The sequence below is a fragment of the Mytilus galloprovincialis genome, chromosome 2, assembly GCF_965363235.1.
Source record: "Mytilus galloprovincialis chromosome 2, xbMytGall1.hap1.1, whole genome shotgun sequence".
NCBI classification, from domain to species: Eukaryota; Metazoa; Mollusca; class Bivalvia; order Mytilida; family Mytilidae; genus Mytilus; species Mytilus galloprovincialis.
The window spans coordinates 100,107,040-100,133,278 of NC_134839.1; the positions used below are offsets into that span (position 1 = coordinate 100,107,040).

At 33.1% G+C, this 26,239-nt stretch overlaps 1 protein-coding gene across 1 annotated transcript; it reads left to right on the top strand.

The window, feature by feature from the left end:
• Positions 1-5,186: 5,186 nt before the first annotated feature.
• LOC143065112 (histidine protein methyltransferase 1 homolog) lies at positions 5,187-24,516 on the top strand. Its single transcript, XM_076238469.1, has 9 exons — positions 5,187-5,346; positions 15,671-15,744; positions 16,531-16,705; positions 17,921-18,006; positions 21,686-21,760; positions 22,622-22,755; positions 23,345-23,443; positions 23,847-23,962; positions 24,403-24,516. Exons 1-9 carry the CDS (start codon positions 5,274-5,276, stop codon positions 24,471-24,473), a joined length of 903 nt encoding a protein of 300 aa, XP_076094584.1. The 5' UTR covers positions 5,187-5,273; the 3' UTR covers positions 24,474-24,516.
• The last annotated feature ends 1,723 nt before the right edge of the window (positions 24,517-26,239 follow it).

Below are 26,239 nucleotides of genomic sequence, written 5' to 3' on the forward strand. Positions count from 1 at the left end.
TTTGATGAAAACGTTCTAAGGCACCTTGAGATTCTGGATGATAAGCACTTGATCTGTACTGAGCAATCCCTAACTGGTATACGACTTGCTGAAATAAACCTGACATGAAATTTGATCCCTGGTCGGACTGTATAGACTTAGGAAGTCCTACTAATGTGAAAAATTTGATCAAAGCTTTGACGATAGTAGGTGTCTTGATATTTCTGAGCGGAATAGCTTCAGGAAAGCGGGTAGATGTACACATGATTGTCAATAAATATGCATTTCCAGTCTTGGTCTTTGGTAAAGGTCCAACACAGTCAATTAGAACTCTGCTAAAAGGTTCGTCAAAGGCTGGAATAGGCAGAAGTGGTGCTGGTGGTATTTTCTGGTTAGGTTTACCAACAACCTGGCATATATGGCATGATTTGCAGTATTCTGCGACATCATTTCTAAGTCTGGGCCAGTAGAAATGTTGCAATATTTTTAGGCAAGTCTTCCTTATACCTAAGTGCCCAGCCAAGGGGGTGTCATGGGCAAGACCAATAATTTCTTGCCTATAAACTTTAGGCACCACCACTTGGTATAGCACTCTCCATTCCTCCTCTGGGGTGGCATCAGGAGGCCTCCACTTCCTCATTAAAATGCCGTCCTGATGGTAATAGCATTCGGCCACTTTGTCTGCTTCCTCCTGTGGTTGAGCTCTCTGGCTGAGCTGAAGAATCTCAGAGTCTTTATGTTGTTCTTCAGATAAATTCTTTCGGTCTAATGAATGGCTGTTAACGTCTGGCCATGGCATAATAACATTCTTGTTAACACTAGGTGGTCTTGTAATGGCCTTTTCTGAGCTACCAGGACCTTCAATGTCAGCTATAAAAGTGTCAGAAAGGTCCATGTAATCAAACTTGTCTTCTTGCAAATTCTGATTTTGTTGTTTTCTAGCCATCGCCCTAGTAACAACACAAGCTGGATACAATTCAGCATCATCTTCAGGTGATTTAACATCCACCACCGGTTCACTGGTAACAATTGGTTCAGCAACCACTTTGTTCCTAGCTAGATCATTTCCTAGCAATAATGTAACACCCTCAACAGGGAGATTAGGACGAACACCTACAACAACTGGTCCAGTTATCAAATCTGACTTCAGATAAATACGATGGAGAGGAACATCTATACAACCTAACTCTACACCTTGTAACAAAACGGAGGCACCAACAGAAGTATTCTCGGACAAAGGCAACACACCTTCTAACAATAAAGTCTGAGAAGCTCCAGTGTCCCGTAAAATCTTAATAGGCTGAAGAGTGGTATCATCAACTCAACAATAGAAATAAACCCATCAGACATAAAGGGTTTATATTCCTCCATGTAATCACAAAAACTAGACTTAAAAGCCTGACGCGCAGGGCATTCCAATGTACTGGTATTATAAGGTGTCGTACAAGCACTGGTCTTCGGCTTATTATCTCGTTCATTCTTCTTCTGGAGTCTAAAACAATCAGCCATCAGGTGACCAATCTTCTTACAATAAGCACAAGTCAGTGACTTCTTCTCAAAAGTATCAAATTTTGGACTAGACATATTATAACTGGACTGACTCTTATTCTGTGCAACAGACTTACTATCAGTACGCTCATTGCTTTGATTTTTGTAATTTCCACTGGAAGTATTGACATTTTGACCCTTGAAACTTCTTTTATGTGAAAGAGTATAATTATCTGAAATGACAGCTGCATCATGTATCGACTCAACAGTTTTGTCGTGTAAATGTGTTTTTAAGTCTAAATGAACACATAGTTTGAACTCTTCTAATAATATCAATTGTCTTAGGTTATCAAAATTGTTATCTGTTTTCTTTGACGTAAGCCATTTGTCAAATAGATCTTCTTTTTCCCGAGCAAATTCCACATATGTTTGTGAATCAAACTTTTTATAAGATCTAAATTTCTGTCTATATGCTTCTGGTACTAGCTCATAAGCTTTCAAAACTTCCTGTTTTACCGTGTCATAATCAGAACTTTTTTCTGATGGAAGTGCGGAGTATATTTCAGCGGCCTTCCCCTCAAAAACACTTTGCAGCATCGTAGTCCAATACGGCATAGGCCATTTCAAATTGTTAGCAATTTTCTCAAACTGTGGAAAATATTTATCAACTGTTTTTTCACAAAATTTTGGAACCAAACGTATGTTTTTTGCTGCATCAAAATAATCTGATTTCGAGTGAACTTTAGTGTTGCTTTCTTCTTTGACCATTTCAATTTTCAGTTTCTCCATCTCTAGCCTTTCCCTCATTTCAAGTTCTTTTAATTTCTCCCTCTCCTTCATTTCCAGTTCTTTTAATTTAAATTCATCTTCTTTTTCTTTTTTCTCCATTTCTAACCTTTCCTTCATTTCCAGTTCTGCCTGTTTTAATTTAAATTCATCTTCTTTTCTTTTTTCCATCTCCTTCAATTCCAGTTCTTTTAATTTAAATTCATCTTTTTTTCTTATCTCTAGTTCTTTTAATTTGAGTTCATGTTCTAATTCAAGCTGTTTTAATTTAAAGGCGTCAATATTTTCGACCTTAAGTTCAAGAGCCTCTTCACCTAAAATTTCTGCGTCAACTAATTTGTCTATAACCAAATTTTTTATAATTTGTTTTCTCATAGATACTTTAAAATCTAATTTCAGATGCTTAGCAAGCAACACTAATTCCTCTTTCTTTAAATTATCAAACCCCTCCAGGTCTGGCGTTTTCAAAAATTTACCAGCATCAAATGCCATTTTGTAGAATTTTGTTGGCTAGTTATAATAAAAATATTAAACAAATTTTGAATAAAATATGTTCAGTATCCCGGACGAGCCCCCAATTTCTGTTACGGCCAGAAATCGCCTTTAAATTGTAGCCAACAAAAGACACAAATCAATAGTAAAATTTAACAATATTTATTATACAAAAGTTTACAAAAGGTATTACACAAAATTTACTGTTAACTTAACTGTCAAAATATGAGTCCAATCTGTTATCTTTATCTGTATCCGGAAATCTTTCGGAATCCAATCTGAATATTATGTTCACTACTAAGGTCACAATCCAGTATGATGTTGTTTGTAGAATAAAAGTGTCAATCCAAATGCTGTGAATACTAATGTCTATCAATGTCTATGTCCAAGTTTAATTATGAGAGTTTAACTTTAGTGTCTGTATATATATTGTTGTAATGGAAAATTCTAGAACACTCTATAATGGAACATTGTGGAAAATCCTGGAAAGTTACAACGGAAGTTTCTGGAATAACGTAGAAGTTTAAATTACGCATCTTTTATAAGGGTCATTCTAGAAAGTTCCAATCATTCTGTGATTGTTCCAGTGATTCCTAAACTGCACAGTTATAAGATTATTTGGTAAACAACTATCAGGCCATACAACACAAATTAGGCCAACATAAATAAACATAATAATTACAATATCATAACAAGTTTATTAACAACCACTGGATCGATAGCAAGTTTGCTAGTGGAGATTTCCTCCCCTTGGGTATCACCAGTCCAGTAGTCAGTACAGCCACATCTGTAAATGATCATTGATATGGTCATAATTATAAATTAGCTATTTACAAAACCGTTTGAAATTTTCGATATATATTAAGCCTAAGGCTTTTCTAATTCAGGTATATATTATCTTAGTTGTATTTAACATAAACCTTCCAACTTTTGGTTCTTCGAAACTCGTAAACTTCGTTATTTATCCTTATAGCCTTTAAACTTTTTCGATTCCGATGATTCGTCACTGATGAGTCTTTTATAGGAAATTTAAACGTGTGTCCGACGATCATAGTTTTAACATTGATGTTGATAATGAGTTTATTGACTGCTTGTGCATGAAGTTTTGCATGTTTATTCTCTAGTCTCGATCTGTAAGATGAACGACAAACTACAAATGTATCATGATGTAGTTCACAAAAATCTGCAGATGTATCGTGGTGTCGGTCGCTCATGCTAACGAAGTTATTCATTGCTGACAGCGGAGTGATTTTGGTAGATTGACAAATGCATGGACCAGAATAAAGTAGTTTGACTTATTCAACAGTCGGAAAGCCGGGACTCAAAATTGCCTATGGAAATCAACTGAAAAAAACGGCCAAAATATTCAACTTCATAAAATTTCCATCATCATGACAATTGTTAAATTTTTTCCATAGTTGTTGTTTTTGGTCCTTCCGGTCTTGTTAGTGCTCTCATTTGTCAAATTCTTGCCAGATTTTTATGAAACTAATATGTTCATGTAGGCAAGTTTATATTAACAATGTTTTGGACGAGTTTGAATATGATCAGTGTCGATCCATTATTGTTTTAAAGAGTTATGCCCCTTGGAAACATCAGTTACATCGTCAGCGCTTTCATTTGTACAACTCTTGCCATATTGTTATGAAACTTTAATATTAGCCATGTCTTTAATGAGGTCAAAAATCAGTGCTGATCAATAATTATAAAAGGGCTATGCCCCTTATATGGAAAATTGTATTGTAAGCCCTCTTATGTGTTCAATGCATGCCAGATTTTTTTTTATGAAACTTAAATCATAGGTTATATATTACCGATGTCTTTATTAAACAAGTTTGACTAAATTAATCACTGCTGATGAATAATTTCAAAAAAGAGTTATGCCTTTGACTAAATTAATCATAACGGTATCAGACAATCATACATTATTATATACCTCTGCTACTATAAATCATATGAATCATGATACAGTGGTGGAGCTAGATTTTTTCATAACTTGGGAACCCACTATATTTAACTGTCTAAAAGGAGCCTGTTCCAGTCATGATGTTTCAGTGATTCCCTATATAACCAACCAATGTTTTCCAACAAAAAGGGGTGGCTCTTAATCCGCCTCAGTTGTATCTTATTGAGCTGTTGATAAAGGTTCAAAACGTTGCAGTAGTACCACAGGCACTTGTCTCAGAATTTTGTTCCCCAATATAATACCTTAAATATCACGGTGACACATTATATTGAGGTATAGACTGAGTGTCTGTTAGTAGTACTGTAGATATACTTGCATTGTAAGATTGAAAAAAAGGTAGGTTAATGATTCAAGATTGTTTTCAGTGTCGTTAGCAACCATTATGGAAGTGGATTGGAGAAAATGATTGATTAAACGCGGAAATTTTACATAGGTTCAGTCTTTCCGGAATTTGTTCGTGTTTGACATTGTACAGCTTTATGTTTTAGAAAACTCCGGAAGCACGTGGCTGTGTTTACATTTTGAAAATTGTAAACACTGACACTGAGAAATATTGTTTTGAATGGCTTTTTGTTTTAACTTTCCAAAAGGCTCAGAAGATAATGATCATAATACAGACGACATACTATTGGAAGGTATATTAAAAGCAATAGTTTACCAACGCTGATAATTTATTTGTCTCAAGCAGGCCTTAAATTTGTTGCAGAAGTCACAGGTATTTGGGGCATGGTGTTGAAGAATCTTAATAAATCATGCGTTGTGTTTTTCTATACGTTTAATCGTCGTGATAGCTAATGCATATAATATAACGTCACAGAGTAAAAGCGGTATGGTAACAACGTTACCATAACGTAATGTTTGTACTTCGCGTATTTTCCGACATTCTGGGGGCCGACAAAAGTGCAATATGTAACGAAAATTAAAAAATGTAAATTCACAATATAGATAAATAAATTTAAAGTTAATGTCCATCTCAACTAAATAATCAAATTCCTTAACCTTGACTGAACACAATTAAAGTTTATTTCTTAGTCCATTCGTGGATGTTTCTTCTGGCACGCAAATTGAATCCTCCCTTTGACATGACATTTCTCGCATCCTTGAAATATGTAATGGCTTCGTCATAAGTCTCAACGCTTGACAGTATATTGTCTACATATAAGTCCCTTTTCATCGTTTGTGTTATACTACTTTCATTTTCGTCCAAGTGCTTAAGTAGAGTGGCATTTAAAATAAATGGTGAGCATGTTGCGCCAAACAATATCGATTTAAACCTGTAAGTTGTAAGATTGCCATGTGGGTCTTTGGGGTCAGCTAACCAAAAGAAACGTGTAGCGTCACGATCCTTCTTGTCAAGTCCTATCTGTAAAAAGGCCTTTTCAATATCTGTACTGATACCATATTTTCCGATTCTGAATCGCATTAATATTTCGTTAAGTCATTTAGATTTGGTGGCGTTGACATTAAGCAATCATTTAAGCTGGCTAAATCTTGCTGTGGTTTACAACTGCAGTCGTACACTATACGAATGGGGGTAGTCTCGGAATCTTTTTTAACAGGATGGTGAGGAATGTAGTGAATCATATGTTTGTTGTTATCATCTTCCGTATCTGGAACTCTCTCTATAAATCCTCTCTTTTCTTGGTCATTGATTATTTCACTGTATTTTTGTAGCAAGTGCGGTTCCCGGTTAAGGCGTCTAATGATATTCTCGGTCCTACCTTTAGCAATGGCCATATTTGAAGGCAAATCTGGGTGGTCAAGTTTCCAAGGCAACTTAGCCGTGTACTTTCCATTCTCGTAATCAATAGCTGTGTTCTGGTATGTCTGTAAAAAGTTGGTGTTCTCCTTGTTTTCACATGTATTGATTCCTATTGACTCAAGTGTCCAAAACTTTTCAATCTCTGTCTCCTCCAATTGATGGGATGAAATGATGTTTAAAAGAACTGTAGATCTTGAATGCTGGCTGATATTTGCAATACTTGGTCCTGATAACAAATATCCTATCTTTGACTGTACAGCGGTGGGTCCTTTTCCTCTTATGATTTTGTCCTCGATAATTTCCCAGTAATAATCCGCGCCTATTAGTAGATCGATCTCAAAACGCTCTCCACTGTGTACAGAATGTGCAAGTTTAAGTCCTCTCAAATGTGGCAAGCTCCTTGTAGTCTGTGAAATGCTGTTATGAATCGGGACGGCAATTTCCGGTACAATGAGTGTGTTTATACGCACATTTTCTCCCGTGTTGGTCTGTAATTGTATTGTTGCAGTTTCCAAGTTACGAACTTTCTGAGATAAATCTCCGAACGCAGACAGTTGAATGCTGACTTTCCCCGTTGTTTTAATTTCTAGTTTATCGGCTAATTTCTGAGTGATAAAAGTACGTTGCGCTCCTTCGTCAAATAAGATGTTACATTCTATTTTTACGTCGTTATATATAACTGGTGCAGTTGCTGTTTTTAGAAGAATGTCGGGACTTACTTGTGATGCATGCAATACGCTAGTTGTGTCTGTTGTTTCAACCACGTTGATAGCTGTCTGTTGTATTTTCGGCTCCTGCTTCGTACCTGTATTGACCTCTTTCCCTTTACATATGCTTGTATGATGCATTCCGTTACAATTTTTACACCGTTTTGTAGACTTACATGCGGCCATCCGGTGTGACCCTAAACAGTTAAAGCATAACTGTTTCTGTTTGACAATTTGATTCCTAGCGTTTGCGTCTGTTACTTCAGAGCACTCCGTCGGATAGTGCTCACCTGAACAAAAAATACATGTATGCGTATTTACCTTCTTCCGTGTGTCAGTTAATTTACCTTTATTGTGTGATCTTGGTTGTGTACCTGTGAAAAATGCTGTGGTGTGCAATCTGTCCGGTTCCATGACTCCCTGTCCTGCCTCAAGTATTTCAATCTCTTTAGTTATTGATTTTCGTAAATTTTGCAATATCAAATTATCTCTCCCGTGTTCTCTTGCAATAGATTTTCTTATGTCAATCGGTAACTTGTCCAAAACTACAGGTACCAAAAGCGAACCATACATCTCTGGTGTTTGACCAAGTGACTCCAATCCTCGTACGTATGATTCTAATCTGTCTCCGTAAGACCTCCAGCTAAAAGCATCATTTGTTGGTGCGGGTAAATTCATGAGTGCTTTCATGTAAGCATGTATAAGTTTGCTAGGTTGTCCGAACCGATCTCTGAGAAGGTTGACTGCGGTTTCGTAGTTACTATTAGTCAAAGCGAATCCCTCTACTGTTTGCGCGGCGCTTCCCTCTAGCTGGGCTTTGAGATAATTAAACTTTTGGATTGGCGTTAATGTGTCGTTGTAGTGTATAGATGACTCGAAACAATCCCAAAATGTTTGCCACTTGAGAATATCTCCATTAAAATAGGGTAAGTCTAACTTTGGAAGCCTATGGTAATTAGTTTTTGAAGATCTCGGTTCTGACGGGACTTGAAACATGACATTCTCTGACGGACGGATATGCGCTGCAGGGGCGTTAATTGAATACTGCTGGTTCATAGAATCTATTGCACATCTGTTCATATCAACTCCAGCTTCGGGTGTGAAATGATATGCGTCTGGGTTAAGTCTGCTCGTTGAAGGACCAACAGTATCATGCGAAATTATAGTATTTGTTTCAAAGGACTTAATAAATTTCCGAATTTGTCTAATTTTACAATCAAGTTCGTACATATACTCATCTGAGTCGGTGATTTCCTGCTCCAGATTTTCCTCCGATGTCTGTTCCAAAAGTCTGTTATTCAGGTCAATCAATGTTTTCTGTTTCTGCGTGACGGCATCATCAAGGGCTTCCACTTCGTCAACTTCTGTGTCTGTTTTTGACTTTAACTCGTCGAATTTCACCAGTAGCTTCGTGACGGCTCCTTTGTGTCCAGCACGAACTGATTTCAGCTTTGAATCCATATATATATCCAAAGGTTACGGCACCATTAAATGTTGAAGAATCTTAATAAATCATGCGTTGTGTTTTTCTATACGTTTAATCGTCGTGATAGCTAATGCATATAAGAGGGGGGGCAAGGGGGGTCCCAATAACAGCAAAACAGCAAACTGATTTGGCTCATAACAGATAACAAGGAATTAAAATGGACAAAAACAGATAACAGTAAATGAAATATTAAAATAATTCGGTCTTTGACAAATCAGTATTTCTTATTACGGATATAATCCTTTGTAATGCATTCCATTTTCTATGACTATGTTTTTAGTATTAATTTATGTATCTAGAATGTGTTTAAATTACTACTCAATATATTATAATATTTTTTATACGCTCGTTTACGGAACGTATCATGTTATACTGTTGACCGTCTGTTGTCAACATGTCGGACATTAACTCAAAAACTCTTTAACCAATTTGCATTAAACTTTGGGAAATTGTTTACATCTATTGACGTCAGCTCCCTTTTTGTTTTCTTTATAAATTTTAGATTTTAAGTTTCTGGGTAATGGGTTTTTATTCAATAAAATTGGTGTTTTTTCAGTTTTCTGATAATATCTCAAAAATGTTTTCACAAAGCAAGGAATTTTGGTGAATTGTTTATATCTATTAACATGAGGTCACTTGTACGTCTCCGAGTTAACGGGTTTTATTAATTAAAAAGGGGGGATTTTCCAGTTTTAAGACATTAACACAAAAATGTTTTCAGCAGTTCTCATGAAACTTTGCTGAAATGTTTATATCTATTGTTGTAAACTCCCTTTCGATTTTTATTAATTTTAGATTTTATGTTATTGAGTTAAATGATTTTATTCATTAGAAAAAGGTGGTATTTTCTAGTTTTCAAAAATATCTCAAAACTGCTTTCAGCAGTTCTTATGAAACGTTGGTGTATTGTTTATATATATTGACTGAAGCTCCATTAGTTGCTAATACAAAAAATGACCTAAAAGAGTTTGAATATTCTGACTTTTTCTAAATGACCATTTAATGAGGTGTGTGAATTTTTCTTAATAAGACTGAGGCAAAGTGGTATATAGGGTAGCAAAATCAAAAGCACCAATTATAAGCAGGTAATTTATCAAGTACTTCGAACGAATTTTGACACTCCAAAAGCAATTTATTCCACTATTTTCAAAGGCCTTATTTGAACAATTTTTTATCAGCTGAGGTTTTTGAATGTACCAAGTGTACTAGTAAGTAGAATACATAGTTTAGTAGGGAAACAATGGCTTGAAACGAAAGAAATCTTTGTTTGTAATGAGTTATGTGCAGCTTCGGACCCAAGTACATGGTTGGAACTTTCATTGTTCAATGCATTCGGTTCTGCTTTGAAAAGAATCACAGAGCTGAGTCTATGTACCATATTATATAAAAGGTTAACTGGTTGTTATGACCTAGTTCTTAATTGAGATCCTTGTCAGATATTCCTGGCCATATGTTTTCCTTTTTGTCATATTAAGAATTGTTTTAATTTAATATGTTCGTACAGGAAACAAGGAACATTATTCTCATACAAAAAATTAAGATAATTCTAAATACACATTCATAAAAAAATGGAATTTATTACAAAGGATAATCATAAGATATACTTGAATTGTCCTGGACCTCACTTCTGTGATGGATAAATGTTAATGGAATCCTTCTCTGAATACGGGACAAACATATTAGTAGTGGTAGACCCCAATTAATGTCCAATGATCTTTAATTTATACCGAATATTGACTGTCAAAAAAAATGCTATTAGCTGCCTAACATTCCAATTTTCAATAACAGTTAACAGCAAATACATTATCACAATAACAGATAACAAAAAAACTAATAGCCCAATAACAGCTAACAAAGAATAAGACAATAACAGCTAACAGCAAATATATTTTCAAAATAACAGATAACAAAGAATTAAATTGCCCCATAACAGCATAACAGTTAAACCCCTTGCCCCCCCTCATATAATATAACGTCACAGAGTAAAAGCGGTATGGTAACAACGTTACCATAACGTAATGTTTGTACTTCGCGTATTTTCCGACACATGGACCTATGGAACGCCATGACTGCCTTATGTTAATGATCAGCATTATATGCAGTGCTCACACCATTATATTAAGTGCTCACAACATTATATTAAGTGCTCACAACATTATATTAAGTGCTCACACCATTATATGCAGTGTTCACACCATTATATTAAGTGCTCACAACATTATATTAAGTGCTCACAACATTATATGCAGTGCTCACACCATTATATTAAGTGCTCACAACATTATATTAAGTGCTCACACCATTATATGAAGTGCTCACAACATTATACGTTTTTTGTTGTATGATGAGATTGTTGTATGATGAGATTGATGTATGATGAGATCATTCGGTAAACATCGTTTTTTTGCGGAAATTACCGAATCCATAATTTGTAAATTACGGTAATTCCCAGCAAACAAATTTAAACAGTTATTAATGTTTGGTGCAAAATAACTAGTTTGTGAATTTAAATTCTTTTAAGAATATAATTCGGACTACGCCGCATTTTTGCGCCTGTCCCAAGTCAGGAGCCTCTGGTCTTTGTTTTTCTTATATTATTATAATTTTAGTTTCTTGTGTACAATTTGGAAATTAGTATGGCGTTCATTATCACTGAACTAATATATATTCGTTTATGGGCCAGCTGAAGGACGCCTCCGGGTTCGGAAATTTCTCTTTACATTGAAGAACTGTTGGTGACCTTCTGCCGTTGTTTTTTCTATGGAGTCGGGTTGTGGTCTCTTTGATACATTCCCCATTTCCATTCTCGATTTTATGCTATACATAAAAGTCAAATTAGTTTCGACAATTTTCCATTTTTTTCCCCGTGAGTGATCCCTATCCATGAGAAAGAAGCCCCCACAGAAACAATCAAGATCCGCCGTCAAAAGTAACTTTCCAGATAACGAAAAAAATATTCAGATATGAAATTTTCAACCTTTGAGATTGATCCTAACATGGGATATGGAAAAAAATTGGTAGCAAAAATAACAGAAATCCTCAGACTATAGACAAGCTTGTATGTGAGAAGAATTAGAACGCCAATCACAACAACGAGAAGAATTCACAGTAAAACAATACTAGAAGTTCTCCATTAATATAATTATATTACAATTATATATAATAATGAGTATCTTTTTTTTGTGCTTCCGTTACAAAACAAATTGTGTGGACTTTAAATAAAATCAAAGAAGTGCTCAGCAACAAATAGCATTCCTCTTTTTTGTGTTGTTGCTATCATCTGGACCTAAACACAAATTTGAATCTTTTTTCGAGGTCCATTGTTATCAAAGAAGTGCGATCTAAAAGATATTATTCTTCTATGACTTGTAGTTGATTATATTTTGTATCTTAATGTACCTTAACCAGAATTAATTTAGGTCAAGTAGTTATCAAAGGTACCAGGATTATAATTTAGTACTCCAAATGCTTGTTTCGTCTACATAAGACTCACCAGTGACGCTCATATCAAAATATTTATACATCCAAACAAGTACAAAGTTGAAGAAAATTGAAAATGACTCCTTTTTCATGGACAATCGTTACTATCCAATTATAGTAAATCATTCTATTTTACTCACAGTTTGTTTCAATCTTTACCTAAATGCAAAACTTAGATGCATGTTTTTTTATTAGTTGTTAGTGGCTTTGAACTAGCTGTCAGTAATTGCGAGTACTCTCAGATCAGTACTTATAGTGTCTTTTTGTTGTTGGGATATAGAAGTACCCGCCCACGTCTACTCTATTTTGTGGTAGATGGATTTATATTTGTACCCATCTGATGAGTTAAGCCTTTTACAACTGATTTTCATAGTTCGTTCTTATGTTGTTCTGTTACGCCACTGTCCCAGGTTAGACGGAGGGTTGGTATCCCGCTAACATGTTAAAACCCGCCGCACATTCTGTATATGTGGCTGTCCCAAGTCAGGAGGTGCCTATATTTCAGTGGTTGTCGTTTGTTAATGTGTTATATACATGTTAGTTTTTCGATCGTTTGTTTGTACATAAATTAGGAATGTTTTACGTTTATCATTTCGGGGCCTTCTATAGCTGCATGACTATGCAGTATGGGCTTTGCTCGTTGTCGAAGGCCGTACTGTGGCCGTTTAGTTGTTAATTTCTGTGATGTCATTTTGTCTCTTGTGGAAAGTTGTTTCATTATCAAGCATACCACTTTTTTTTATATATATTAACCGTGCAAAATGACGAACAAACATAGTAAACGTTTTTCATCCCCACAAACTCAGTTTTCATAAGAAATGATAACTTTAAATGAAAATAATGTTAAATTGGGTCTTGAAAGGGTAAAATTTATGGATTTTTTTGAAAAAAAGTGTGTTTCCAGTTTTTGGAGAAAAAAATAATTTGTTTTTGATTCTGAGAAAAAAAATTTGGTTGATTCACCCCTAGCTGCCAATATATGTAATGCTAAAATTGAATTAAAAAAAATATTTTCGACTTGTCGCGAAAAAAATAAAAATCAATAGCCCCCCCCCCCACCCCCCCAAAAAAAATTAAATGGTTGCTGCCTAAAGTTATGTTAAACACCTACTATGAAATGCTTTAAACTGCATTTTCCATATCTGTTAGATACTTATTCATGTGAAATAACAAATTCTGAAAATGGATGCCAAAAATGACTCAATCATGACATATATATAAGCTAGCGTAATATAACGCTTATGTGTTATAGAAAGCTGACTGTTTTATTTAAAATGTAATTAAGCTTTTTTTAAACTGAGTACGGACTATAAAGTGGCACCTTGCTAAAGTTCTTCAGTAGGAAATGAGCTCGAGGAATATGTCATACAAATTTCCCTTCGATATTTCATTAAATAAGCTTTTTATTATTTCACTTACATTTTGCCATTCGTATTTCTTACGACGAACAGAACTACTTTAATCATTCACTTCTTAGTTTCATCTTTTCCTTACTTATTTCAATCAGTTTTAAATATTGTATACTGCCTTATGATCACATGACTTTAATAACTGTTTAAATTTGTTTGCTGGGCATTACCGTAATTTACAAATTATGGATTCGGTAATTTCCGCTAAAAAACGATGTTTACCGAATGATCTCATCATACATCAATCTCATCATACAACAATCTCATCATACAACAAAAACGTATAGTGTTGTGAGCACTTCATATAATGTTGTGATCACTTCATATAATGTTGTGATCACTTCATATAATGTTGTAACCACTGCATATAATGTTTTGACCACTTCATATAATGCTTTGACCACTGCATATAATGTTGAGAGCACTTAATATAATGTTGTGAGCACATAATATAATGTTGTGAGCACTTAATATAATGATGTGAGCACTGCATATAATGGTGTGATCACTTAATATAATGTTGTGAGCCCTTAATATAATGTTGTGAGCACTTAATATAATGGTGTGAGCACTGCATATAATGTTGTGAGCACTTAATATAATGTTGTGAGCACTTAATATAATGGTGTGAGCACTGCATATAATGGTGTGAGCACTTAATATAATGTTGTGAGCACTTAATATAATGGTGTGAGCACTGCATATAATGGTGTGAGCACTTAATATAATGTTGTAAGCACTTAATATAATGTTGTGAGCACTTAATATAATGGTGTGAGCACTGCATATAATGCTGATCATTAACATAAGGCAGTCATGGCGTTCCATATTATGGACCCCCTAGTCCAAATAATTATGACGTCTTGAAAGGCTATTATATTTTTTTTCTTTGACGCCTTACTTCGGACTAGGACCCCCCTTTTTTGGACCTCACTAAAAAAAATGTTTGGTGTTTTTTTATTTACAATTTTCTACAATGTATAAACATATATCAAAATTTTCTACAATGTAAAAATGTATAAACATATATCAAGTCTTAACAATCCATTGCTAGTCGATTACAATACCTTTTTTACTATCCATAAGAGCTCCAAGTGAAAAAAGAAGTTCACTTGTGGCTCGTATGAATAGTAAAAAAGGTATTGTAATCGACTAGCAATGGATTGTTAAGACTATGTTTATACATTGTAGAAAATTGTAAATAAATAAAAAACACCAAACATTTTCTTTTTTGTGAGGTCCAAAAAAGGGGGGGTCCATGCCCCAAATACCTGTGGCAGAAGTCAAAATTCAAACAAAATAGTTCCCTAGTGCTATAATATAAGACGCTGCAGGTTCATATCATTTACATTCAATGTTTTTTATCGGATATTTTTTGTTACTATCAATGTTGAACCACATTTTTTATTGGATATTTTTTTATTACTATCAATGTTGAACCGCATGTTGAACCGCAGTTCAACATTGATAGTAAAAAAAATATCCGATTAAAAACGTTGAATGTAAATGATATCAACCTGCAGCGTCTTACATGTCTTATATTATAGGACTAAATAGTTCCCCAACTTAATAAATATCGTTCTGGGAACAAATGCAAGTTTCTACGGTTTTAAATACTTTTTGAGAGATAAAAATATGCATTTTAGAATACAACTGCTAGAATAGTCAACCTACAGAATTTACCAACCATTGTTTTCATTATATGTTCATGAAACATTTGCGACTGGACATTATATAACCTAGAAACAATTAATAATTTGTATACCATTCAGTTGTATCATGTTGACCAGGGTTGACAAAAAGCTGGTATGATGAATAATACTATTGACCATCAAATTCTATACTGATCATTGCTGATAGGATCAGCATTTTCCTGTACCCTTATACAAGTAGTGATCGACACATGTTGTACTATAAATCCAAGATTACTCTGACGTCCAACAGCTGTTTTGGTAATGATGGTTGTATAGCCTCTTAACTAAGGAAATAAGCAGCTACCCATTTTTCTTCTACATATAAATGCATAATAAATATTGTCTATACTGTCATGACTGTATATAATTACACATGTAATTATAAACATTAGAAAATTCCTTAATATTTATTTTTTCACAGCTCCTGTAAGCAAGAAAAGGAAATTGGAGCAATTTGTGACTGAATTTAAAGAAATAACAGTTGAAGACTGCAAGGTACATTTTATTTTTACTATTTTATTACAAATGTAGAACTGTCTTCATTGTATTCTTTTGTTTTATGAAAATATAGCAGGTTTATATCCCTGCGTAATTAAAGACTTAATTTCTATGATGAAAATTGTTTTCATTTTCATTTAAGATTAATAAAAAAGCTATACATATTATCAAGTTGAGCAAAACAAATAAATAGTAAGCGTTGCTACTGTTTTTACCCTAACTAAAAATTAAAAGTATCCTTATGACAGAACAAATTGTAAGAGTTTTTTAGATTTACTTTAGATGTAAAATTTAGAGAGATGTTGTATTAATGCCAATAAGTAATACATCTATCAGAGACAAACTGACATGGATGTAAGGTATGTAAGCTAAAAAGATCCCAACATGACAAGATTTTGAACTATTCAATTGAAAAATTCAAATGACATGAATGACCAGATTTATAATAAAACAACATAAAATAGAAGGAAACATTTCAAACATTAAATTAAGACAACCACTGAATTTCAGACTCCTGACTTTGGACAGGCACATACAGAATGCATAAATTACAATCACAAAGCTTGATATAACACTTCATTTCATTATCATAGTTGTAGCTTAAAATATAATTATAAAAATTAAATGCTATTTTAATAATTTTAAAGGATTGTAAAAGCCTTGATCAAGCATACATTTTTAATATGAAACGTGGAATAGAAAATGTGCTTAGGTCAACGTTTTACAGCCCAAGAAAATTATAATGAGAAGCACTCTATTCTAAAAACTCTTCTGTTTATACAGACTGACTATCCATATGATTTAGAAGTGAACACATATCAGCTGACAGATAATATTACTGTGTCTTGCTATGATGCAGGAGCAATCGAGGAGATTCTGAAGAAAGATAAAGATGACTCATCATCTGTTGTCAAAGCAACCAGTTGTCATTCTGACTTAGTTCCAAATGTGTATGAAGGTAACTTACCGTTCTTGAATTATGCCCATTTTATATGTAACTTGGAAGATTGGAATATTTTTGTTTTAAGAATTGAATGCTTCTTTTTGTAAATTTATTGTGGTGTAAAAGCGTTGACCGAAGTACATTTTGTATAAAGCGTGAAAGCGCTTTATTCTAAATATGTCTAGGATCATGCAAACACGATTTTTATCAAGTTTTATTTAATTCACATGTGCACTTTATTGTGGGACCTTGTGTCATCATGAATGATAAATTTTATTCTAATGCAATTGCTTATGGAATAACATGTGATGTGCAGTTACCCAATCAGAATAAAGTATTATAATAAAACATACATCTAATGTAATTATTCCTTACTGTAAATTAAGTTTTCCTCATCCAAATTTTCTGAAACTCATAGACAAAGTTGTTCTTTTATTTAAGCTGAGTTCACCATTGGGCACTGTGATTACAAATAGTCTTCTAAAATTACTTTTTAAAATAAAATTTTCCACCCACCCACCATAAGAAAGTGCCTAAAGTTGATTTTCTTTTAGAATGATATGAAGTGAATTGTTATCTCCATCCATGAACCCAGTTTGAGACATGTATAAATTCTGGTTTAGTGGCAAAGAAATCAAACTAAAACAAAATGATTTGCTATTAAAGTTATTGGCATAATTTTAACTTGAGCCAAAGATGGTACAGTCTTAATCATTACATAGAATAGAAATTATAGAAGATATAGGCATGTGACAGATTGCCAATTAAAAATTTTGAAATTATTAAGAAACTAAGGTTTCAACTCCCTCAGGCAAAGTTGGCTTTAGATGAATTTGCCTATTTACTTCAAGTATTTTTGACGTATAGCTCTTCAATGGTTTCGGTACTTGTACATCTTCGGATTTCAAATGTTTGGCTTTGAGCGTTCTTGATGAAGGTAAATCCAGAAAAGTGCTCCAGACGCAAGAAATTATTAAACGTGTTGTTTTCAATTTTTTAATTGATTCTTTAAGCATGTTAAGTTTCAAAATGCTGCAATTGGATAATTTTGCCAAAGTTGAAGCTATGTATAGGTTTTTGATAGTTTGGAGGAGCAGTGCTATTTCCTATTTTCAAATGTATGATATGAAAGCCAGAGTTGATAAAGCCTTTGTAAAGAAGACTGATATATGATACCTTATACATGTATAGTAGTTAATTTTTTTAACTATCAGTATTATTTGTTTGTAGGTGGGTTGACTGTGTGGGAATGTGGAATAGATCTTGCTTCATACATAGCCAAGGAAGTAGATTTCACAGATAAAATGGTTCTTGAGGTAACGTTACAAAGTATGACTGTACTCATGTACATACATTTATACACATTTGATAAAAAACAAAGTTTCTGTGCTATATTATAATTATACTTAAACAACCTTCCTATCTATATGAAAAATTGTTGGACTGATTTATATGCTGATGATTCAACTTTACATCTTTCTGGTAATTGTTATCAAACTCTACAGTCAAAGGTACAAGAAGATTTACATGGTGTAGAGGAATGGTGCAATGATAACAATATGTTCATCAATGTGATACAATCTTCCACATGCGAAAGTCTTTTTGGCATTAAAATTGACCCTTCCCTCACATGGACAAACCAAATTGATGTGATCTGCTCAAAAATTTCATCTAGTCTATATCTACTATTAAAGATTTAAGAAATTTCTAAATCTAGACTGCAGAAAATTATTCTATAATGGTTATATCTTGCCACTAATTGATTATTGTTGTATATTGTGGAGTTGTTGTAGCAGTGAGGGTTTAAATATGATATAAAAATTACGAAAGAGAGCTGCTAGATTAATACTAGAAACAGACCCTTTCAGTCCTTCTGAGCCCTTATTCAAACGCTTAAACTGGATGACAGATGAACAGAGAACAAAATATCACAAGTTTGAGATGACATTTAAGTGCATTAAAAATGATGCCCAATCATATCTTACTTACACGTTTCTGTATGTTTTGGAAAGAAATCCATACTCCTTGATAAATGCTGTTCAAGGAAACCTCATACTCCCTAAACCAAAAACAGAATTGTTCAAAAAATCTTTTATGTATTCTGGACCATTCTTGTGGAATAATTTGCCAATATCGTTAAGAAATATCACAACTGTTAATTCTTTGAAATACAAAATAACAGATCATTTATTGAAATCAAACTAGCTGTATAAATAATATTAAAAACTGATTATGTCATTATGTTTATTTATTCATCACATTTTATCAAGCTGTATTGAACGTTATTATCATACTTGACTTTTTATACGCCCCAAAAATTGAAAATTTTTTCGTCGGATCACTTTGGCGTCGTCATTGTCCGAATACTTTTAGTTTTCGCACTCTAACTTTAGTAAAAGTGAATAGAAATCTATGAAATTTTAACACAAGGTTTATGACCATAAAAGCAAGGTTGGGATTGATTTTGGGAGTTGAGGTCCCAACAGTTTAGGAATTAGGGGCTAAAAATGGGCCAAAATAAGCATTATTCTTGGTTTTCGCACCATAACTTTAGTATAAGTAAATAGAAATCTATGAAATTTAAACACAAGGTTTATGACCATAACAGGAAGGTTGGGTTTGATTTTGGGAGTTTTGGTCCCAACAGTTTAGGAATAAGGGGCCCAAGGGTCCAAAAATGAACTTTGTTTGATTTCATCAAAAATTGAATAATTGGGGTTCTTTGATATGCCGAATCTAACTGTGTATGTAGATTCTTAATTTTTGGTCCCGTTTTCAAATTGGTCTTCATTAAGGTTCAAAGGGTCCAAAATTAAACTTAGTTTGATTTTAACAAAAAATGAATCCTTGGGGTTCCTTGAAAATGTACTTAGATTTTTGATTATTGGCCCAGTTTTCAAGTTGGTCCAAATCGGGGTCCAAAATTAAACTTTGTTTGATTTCATCAAAAATTGAATAATTGGGGTTCTTTGATATGCCAAATCTAACTGTGTATGTAGATTCTTAAATTTTGGTCCCATTTTCAAATTGGTCTACATTAAAGTCCAAAGGGTCCAAAATTAAACTAAGTTTGATTTTAACAAAAATTAAATTCTGGGCTTTTTTGATATGCTGAATCTAAACATGTACTTAGATTTTTGATTATGGGCCCAGTTTTCAAGTTGGTTCAAATCAGGATCCAAAATTATTATATTAAGTATTGTGCAATAGCAAGAAATTTTCAATTGCATAGTATTCAGCAATAGCAAGAAATCTTCAATTGCACAGTATTGTGCAATAGCAAGAAATTTTCAATTGCACAGTATTGCGCAATAGCAAAAAATCTTCAATTGCACAGTATTGTGCAATAGCAAATATTTTCAATTGCACAGTATTGCGCAATAGCAAGAAATATCTAATTGCACAATATTGTGCAATAGCAAGAAATTTTCAATTGGAGTTATCTTTCTTTGTCCAGAATAGTAGTTGAATCAACTTAAATCATTGTTTTATACAATATACAATGTATATTCACTTTTACTACCAACTGATAAATTAAAACAATCTTTACCATTCAGTGATTACAAGCACTTTATTTTACATTTCAATATTTTATGATGTAATTGAATGAGTATTGTTGCAAACTCCATTAGAAATTTGAATTGAGATCAGTTTTGGAAAAAGGGAAAGGGGGATGTGAAAAAATAAATGGGGGGGGGGGGGTAAATTTTTCTCATTTCAGATTTCATAAATAAAAAGAAAATTTCTTCAAACATTTTTTTGAGAGGATTAATATTCAACAGCATAGTGAATTGCTCAAAGGCAAAAAAAATATTTTAAGTTCATTAGACCACATTCATTCTGTGTCAGAAACCTATGCTGTGTCAACTATTTAATCACAATCCAAATTTAGAGCTGAATCCAGCTTGAATGTTGTGTCCATACTTGCCCCAACCGTTCAGGGTTCAACCTCTGCGGTTGTATAAAGCTGAGCCCTGCGGAGCATCTGGTTATACTAATGTATATGTTTGCATTTTGTTTGATTTTCATGATGAGGGCCTCAGGGAAGATTAGTTATATAGCTAGCTGTGTAACCCTCTTAAAATAAAGTATTGTTGTTGTTGTTAATTAGAATGAAATTCAAAACAGTGTGGCTGTGGCCATTGATTGACACATTAAATTCATCCATTGACTGGGACAATTTACGTGAACGTTTGTCTGTAACGACCACTGTTCACGACGTACCTACGATAGACATTTAAACTGTGGGGTCACCAAAGGTTTCTTAACGCCTTTAATTATAAAATAATTCCAAAAATTAATCAGGAATAACCTTTATGTTTTGATTTATATAATTGATATAAATCAAAACATCGTTTTATTTCTGATTAATTTTTCGAATTACTTTATTAAGGTGTTGAGAACCTTTGGTGACCCCATAGTTTAAGTGTCTTTAAAAAGTACATAGTGAGCAGTGGTCGTTACATACAAACGTTCACCTAAATTGTCCCAGTCAATGGATGAATTTGATGTGTCAATCAATGGCCACAGCCACACTGTTTTGAATTTCATTCTAAGTGTTTTTTCCCTCTCATTTATTAGGACAGAAATACATGTAACATAGTCTAATATTATACACAGATCATGCATCTAGCTCAGTTGCTGTATTCCATTGCTTGAACCTTCACAGTCCTTGCACAGTATACATTAAAAGCTCTTCTATTTTTAAAAAATAACATCATTTCTAGAATAAAAGTTAGAGCAATTATTTAAGGTATTAGGCTGTTTACCTGATGCTCATTTATGAAAAGGCCAGAAACTAAAATGATTGGAATAAACAATCAACAAAACAGTTACTCAAATGATACAGCCAAAAGCCTTACTATTTATTTTTTCCTTGAAAGTAAACCTGTTGCTATAAAATTCCTTTAAACTATCAGTAAGCCTATATAACTTACATTGTATTAGTGATAAGGTATTATGCATCACATTGTTATCCTCTGATTTCTATTTTAGTTAGGATCTGGAGCAGGTATTCCAGGGATATGTGCAATGGTATGTGGTGCTAAAGTGGTACATTTCCAAGATTATGTAAGTAAACTGAGTACTTTCAAAATGTTTTATAGAAAAAAAATCATTATATTTATCGGCTTCATGACTAAGACTCGTATTTAAATTTGGAAAAAAAAACTACTACAATATTTCAACATTTTTCATGTATTATTTTCCCAAAATTGTGTTGCTGTGTTTGATTCATTATAGTATATATACTACAGGTGGTCATTATGAACCTTTTAACATAAATAAAACATCCTGAAATCCAAAAGGATGGTTTTGACATGTTTTGGTCAGAATAGATCAAAAGCTATTAGAGGGAAACTTTTTTATTATGCCCCCACAGCGACGGAAGGGGCATTTATAAGATGGGCCCTTGTCCTTCTGTACATCCTTATGCTTCAAAACAAGTTTAAGATCTTTAACCTGAGTTTGCCGTACTAAATGTTATGAAAGATCTACACAATGATTATTACCAACATACACAGATCAAGTTTGAATTTGTGTGGTGTCACTTTCATTGCTCTCAAGTTATGTCCCTTTATAAATGAAAAAAATTGTCAGTTTCAGCATCCTTAGGCAGTTCTTGAGTTATGTCCCTTTGTCCATTGAAAATAGGCAGTTTTATTGACCATTAGGCAGTTCTTGGGTTATTTCCCCCTTTGTCAATTGAAAAATTTCAGAATTTGCTGTATATTGACAAGCAAGCACGACAGCTGTGTGCTATGGACACATTCTTCATTCATTTTTTAGATTATGAATGATACCAGAGGGAACATCAGAATGTTCACTAGGCTACAATCACAAAAATATATAAAGTATTGATGTGTAGAATATATGTTTCACAATTTCTTTGATTTTGTTTTTGCTATTATTGTGGTCAAACTGTAATTTCAGAATGAAGAAGTTTTAAAAGAATACACAATACCAAATGTTACACAACTCAATATGGATGAGGATGTTAGATGTACATGTAGATATTTCTCTGGTGATTGGTCGCAGTTTTCAGACAAAATAGATAAGAAGCAAAGGTAAATTGCTTGGTTAAAATAATGGCTTTTTTGTTTTAGTCTTCTTCTAATTAATATCTTCAAAACTTCAATAAAAAAAAATAGAATAAAACACAACTAAGAATAAGTTGAAAAAGGACAACACTAAAGATGAAAGGTAATAGATGAAAAAATCCCAATAAAGCATTAAACTGATGATTGAGTAACATCAACCCAAATAAAACTAATGAACTTATTTGCCCCTGAAGCTTATGCAGTGCCAATTATATTCCCTTGAAGCTTATGTATTGTCTGTTCCACTAGTGGCACCAATGTTGCTCAGGACAAGTAAAATTTCAGTAACAAGTATCACTTGATGATATTAAAATGAGCCATTTTCCAAAGTAAGTTTTTGAACATAAGAATTACAGGCATCTTATCAATATTATTATACTCATGAACCTCTGTTCATAAAATCACTGCTGTAGAACAGATTAGAATAGATCATTGTATTTGCCAAATAAGGGCACCAGGAGGGCGTCTAGCATACAAACAATATCAGTATAAACAATAACATATAGACAAGAAATAGATTGATTTATTTATCTACATAAACCTTCTTTATTTTCAGGTATGATATCATACTAACTGCAGAAACCATCTATAATCCAGATAATTACCAGAAACTACATGATGTATTCACAAGTCAACTTGATAAACATGGAACTATGTATCCTTTGCATGACAGCACCAATATATTGTATAACTCATGTAGGAGCCTTAACAATGATGCATTTTGTTATCTTCTTTTTAGCTTACCATGCCCAAAGAAAATATCCCAAATTTATTGTTTTCAAATTTTTTTTTTTTGTCCATTATCTAGAAACATTTAATGGGCTTCATTCTTTATCTTGAAAATAACTTTCAATAGGAAGAAACTTGAAATATGAAAAATTACTAGCAAAACACTGTTACACTATCTATTTATTGAATTTCTGTGATAATTAAAACATATTATCCTAGTTTAATAACATATAGTTTTGCTCTTTGATTATACATAGAATGAAGACTATAAAACACGGTCTCTTATGAAATTTTAAAAATTACAAAGATGACCTTGACACAGTAATCAGATATTTAGCAGCAAAGTCGAATTACTTTGGAGTAGGAGGAGGTACAGGACTATTTGAAGATTTTACCAATAAGAAGGGTCAGTTTTCCTGCAAGATATGTAAAACTATAGAAGCAGGTAATTAGACACAATTTGCTTAATACAGAGACATAAAGAATATTTGATATTTTTTTATTTCTGAAATTTTCACAGCAAAGCAAGAAAATAAAACATGCATGTTCAAAGATGTAAATTAATTTAGTTTCTTTTAAATTGAAGCTACAAATATGAATAAGTTAAATACAATTGAGTATGTGGCAGATTTGCACTATATTTTTTTTAGATGAAATAATTCGAACTTAATCATCAAGTTAATGCTTTATGAAGTTTTTCCAGTTTTAAAATTTGTGATTTGTTTTTAAGCATTGTCATCATATGTGTCACCAATCTTTGAACTACAACTTCTATATTATCAGAGAAAAAAGTCGTTGACAAAGTGTCATCAAAATTTGAGAGAAAAAGTTTAAAAATGGTTATTGGATTTTATGTACGGTACTGATATTTCTTTATTATTACAGGTGTTCCCAGAGAAATAATGCAACTTAAATGGAAAGATACAAACATTGACAAGCTAACAGAGAAGACCTAGCAGTTTAACTTCGATTGAGCGCAAATAAATGATCTGTTATTTCTGATGTTTCACTTGTTCTAAACAGTGTCCTATCACATTGATCTTAAATGTAATTGAAAATACAAAACAACATTTAATACATATGCTTGTCTGGCTACAAGTTAAGGTATGAGTGCCAATGACACAACTCTCCATCCAAGTCACAATTTGTAAAAGTAGACCATTATAGGTCAAAGTACGCTCTTCAACACAGAGCCTTGTCATAAATCATACTGTGGTTGTTTTGGTCTTAAAAGAAATGTACTGTTGGCATATATATGTAGTCATATGTACACAAATTAGGCCTTTATTTTTTCTAGCTTCAATTGTTTAACATTTGTGATTTTTGGACCTGTTATAGCTGACTATGGGGTATGGTCTTTGCTCATTGTTGAAGGCTGTATGGTGACCTATAGCTGTTATCCCTTGTCTCATTGGCAATCATACCACATCTTCTTTCTTATATACAGTCTGTAACAGCTAGCCAAGTCTCAATATCTTTTTTTTCAGTAGATTCCTTGTACATGTTGTAAGCTGTTACTCTAGATCTCAGAAATCCTAACAAGAAACAAGCTAAGAAAAGTGTTTCAACTGGGGAAATGCATACCAATAACTTATTATTAAGTTTTCATTCTGCATATTGATGCTATAAAATATCAGCTATGAGCCACTTCAATGTGGATTTTTTTGTCAAAAGACTTAAAAGAGCTCATTACAGGAGTTTAACCAGAAGCTCCACAAGGCACAGCTTTATACGACCACAGAGGTTGAACCCTGAACGGTTGGGGCTAGTATGGACACAACATTCAAACTGGATACAGCTCTGAATTTGGATTGTAATTAAATAGTTGACACAGCATAGGTTTCTGACACAGAATGAATGTGGTCTAATGAACTTAAAATGTTTTTTTTTTGCTTTTGAGCAATTCAGTATGCTGTTGAATATGAATCCTTTGATATTTGAAGAAATTTTCTTTTTCATTTCTGAAATCTGAAATAAGAAAAATTGAACCCCACCAATTTTTTTCACCTCCCCATTTCCCTTATTCCAAAAATGATCTCAATTCAAATTTCTTATGGAGTTTTCAACAATAACTACTCATTAAATACAACATAAAATATAAAATGTCATACAGTCATGATTTAAGTTGATTTAACTACTATTCTGGACAAAGAAAGATAACTCCAATGCATTATTTTATATTGGCAAATTTCCAATGAAATTCATTAAACTAAAGTTTTGGCACATTTCCAATGGAATTTATTAATAATAAAGTTTTTGACAAATTTTCAATATACATAATTTAGAGCAGTTTAGGTGAGATATTAAAATGAGTGTCAATTACCAACCTTTCACTGCTTTTAAATTATGTTTTGTACTTAAGTAATTGTCCATTAACCTGGAAACCCTTTTCCCCCCTTTTTTGCACCTTATTCCTTAACGGGTTGAGTCATAACTCCCAAAGACAATTCTTACCAACGCTTTGTGGTATTCCAATATCCAAAATCTAAATACATGGTTAGATTAATCATATCAAAGAACCCCAAGAATTCATTTTTTGATGAAATCAAATAAAGTTCAATTTTGGACCCCGAATTGGACCAACTTGAAAACTGGGCCCATATTAAAAAAAACTAAGTACATGTTTAGATTCAGCATATCAAAGAACCCCAAGAATTCAATTTTTGTTAAAATCAAACTTAGTTTAATTTTGGACCCTTTGGACCTTAATGTAGACCAATTT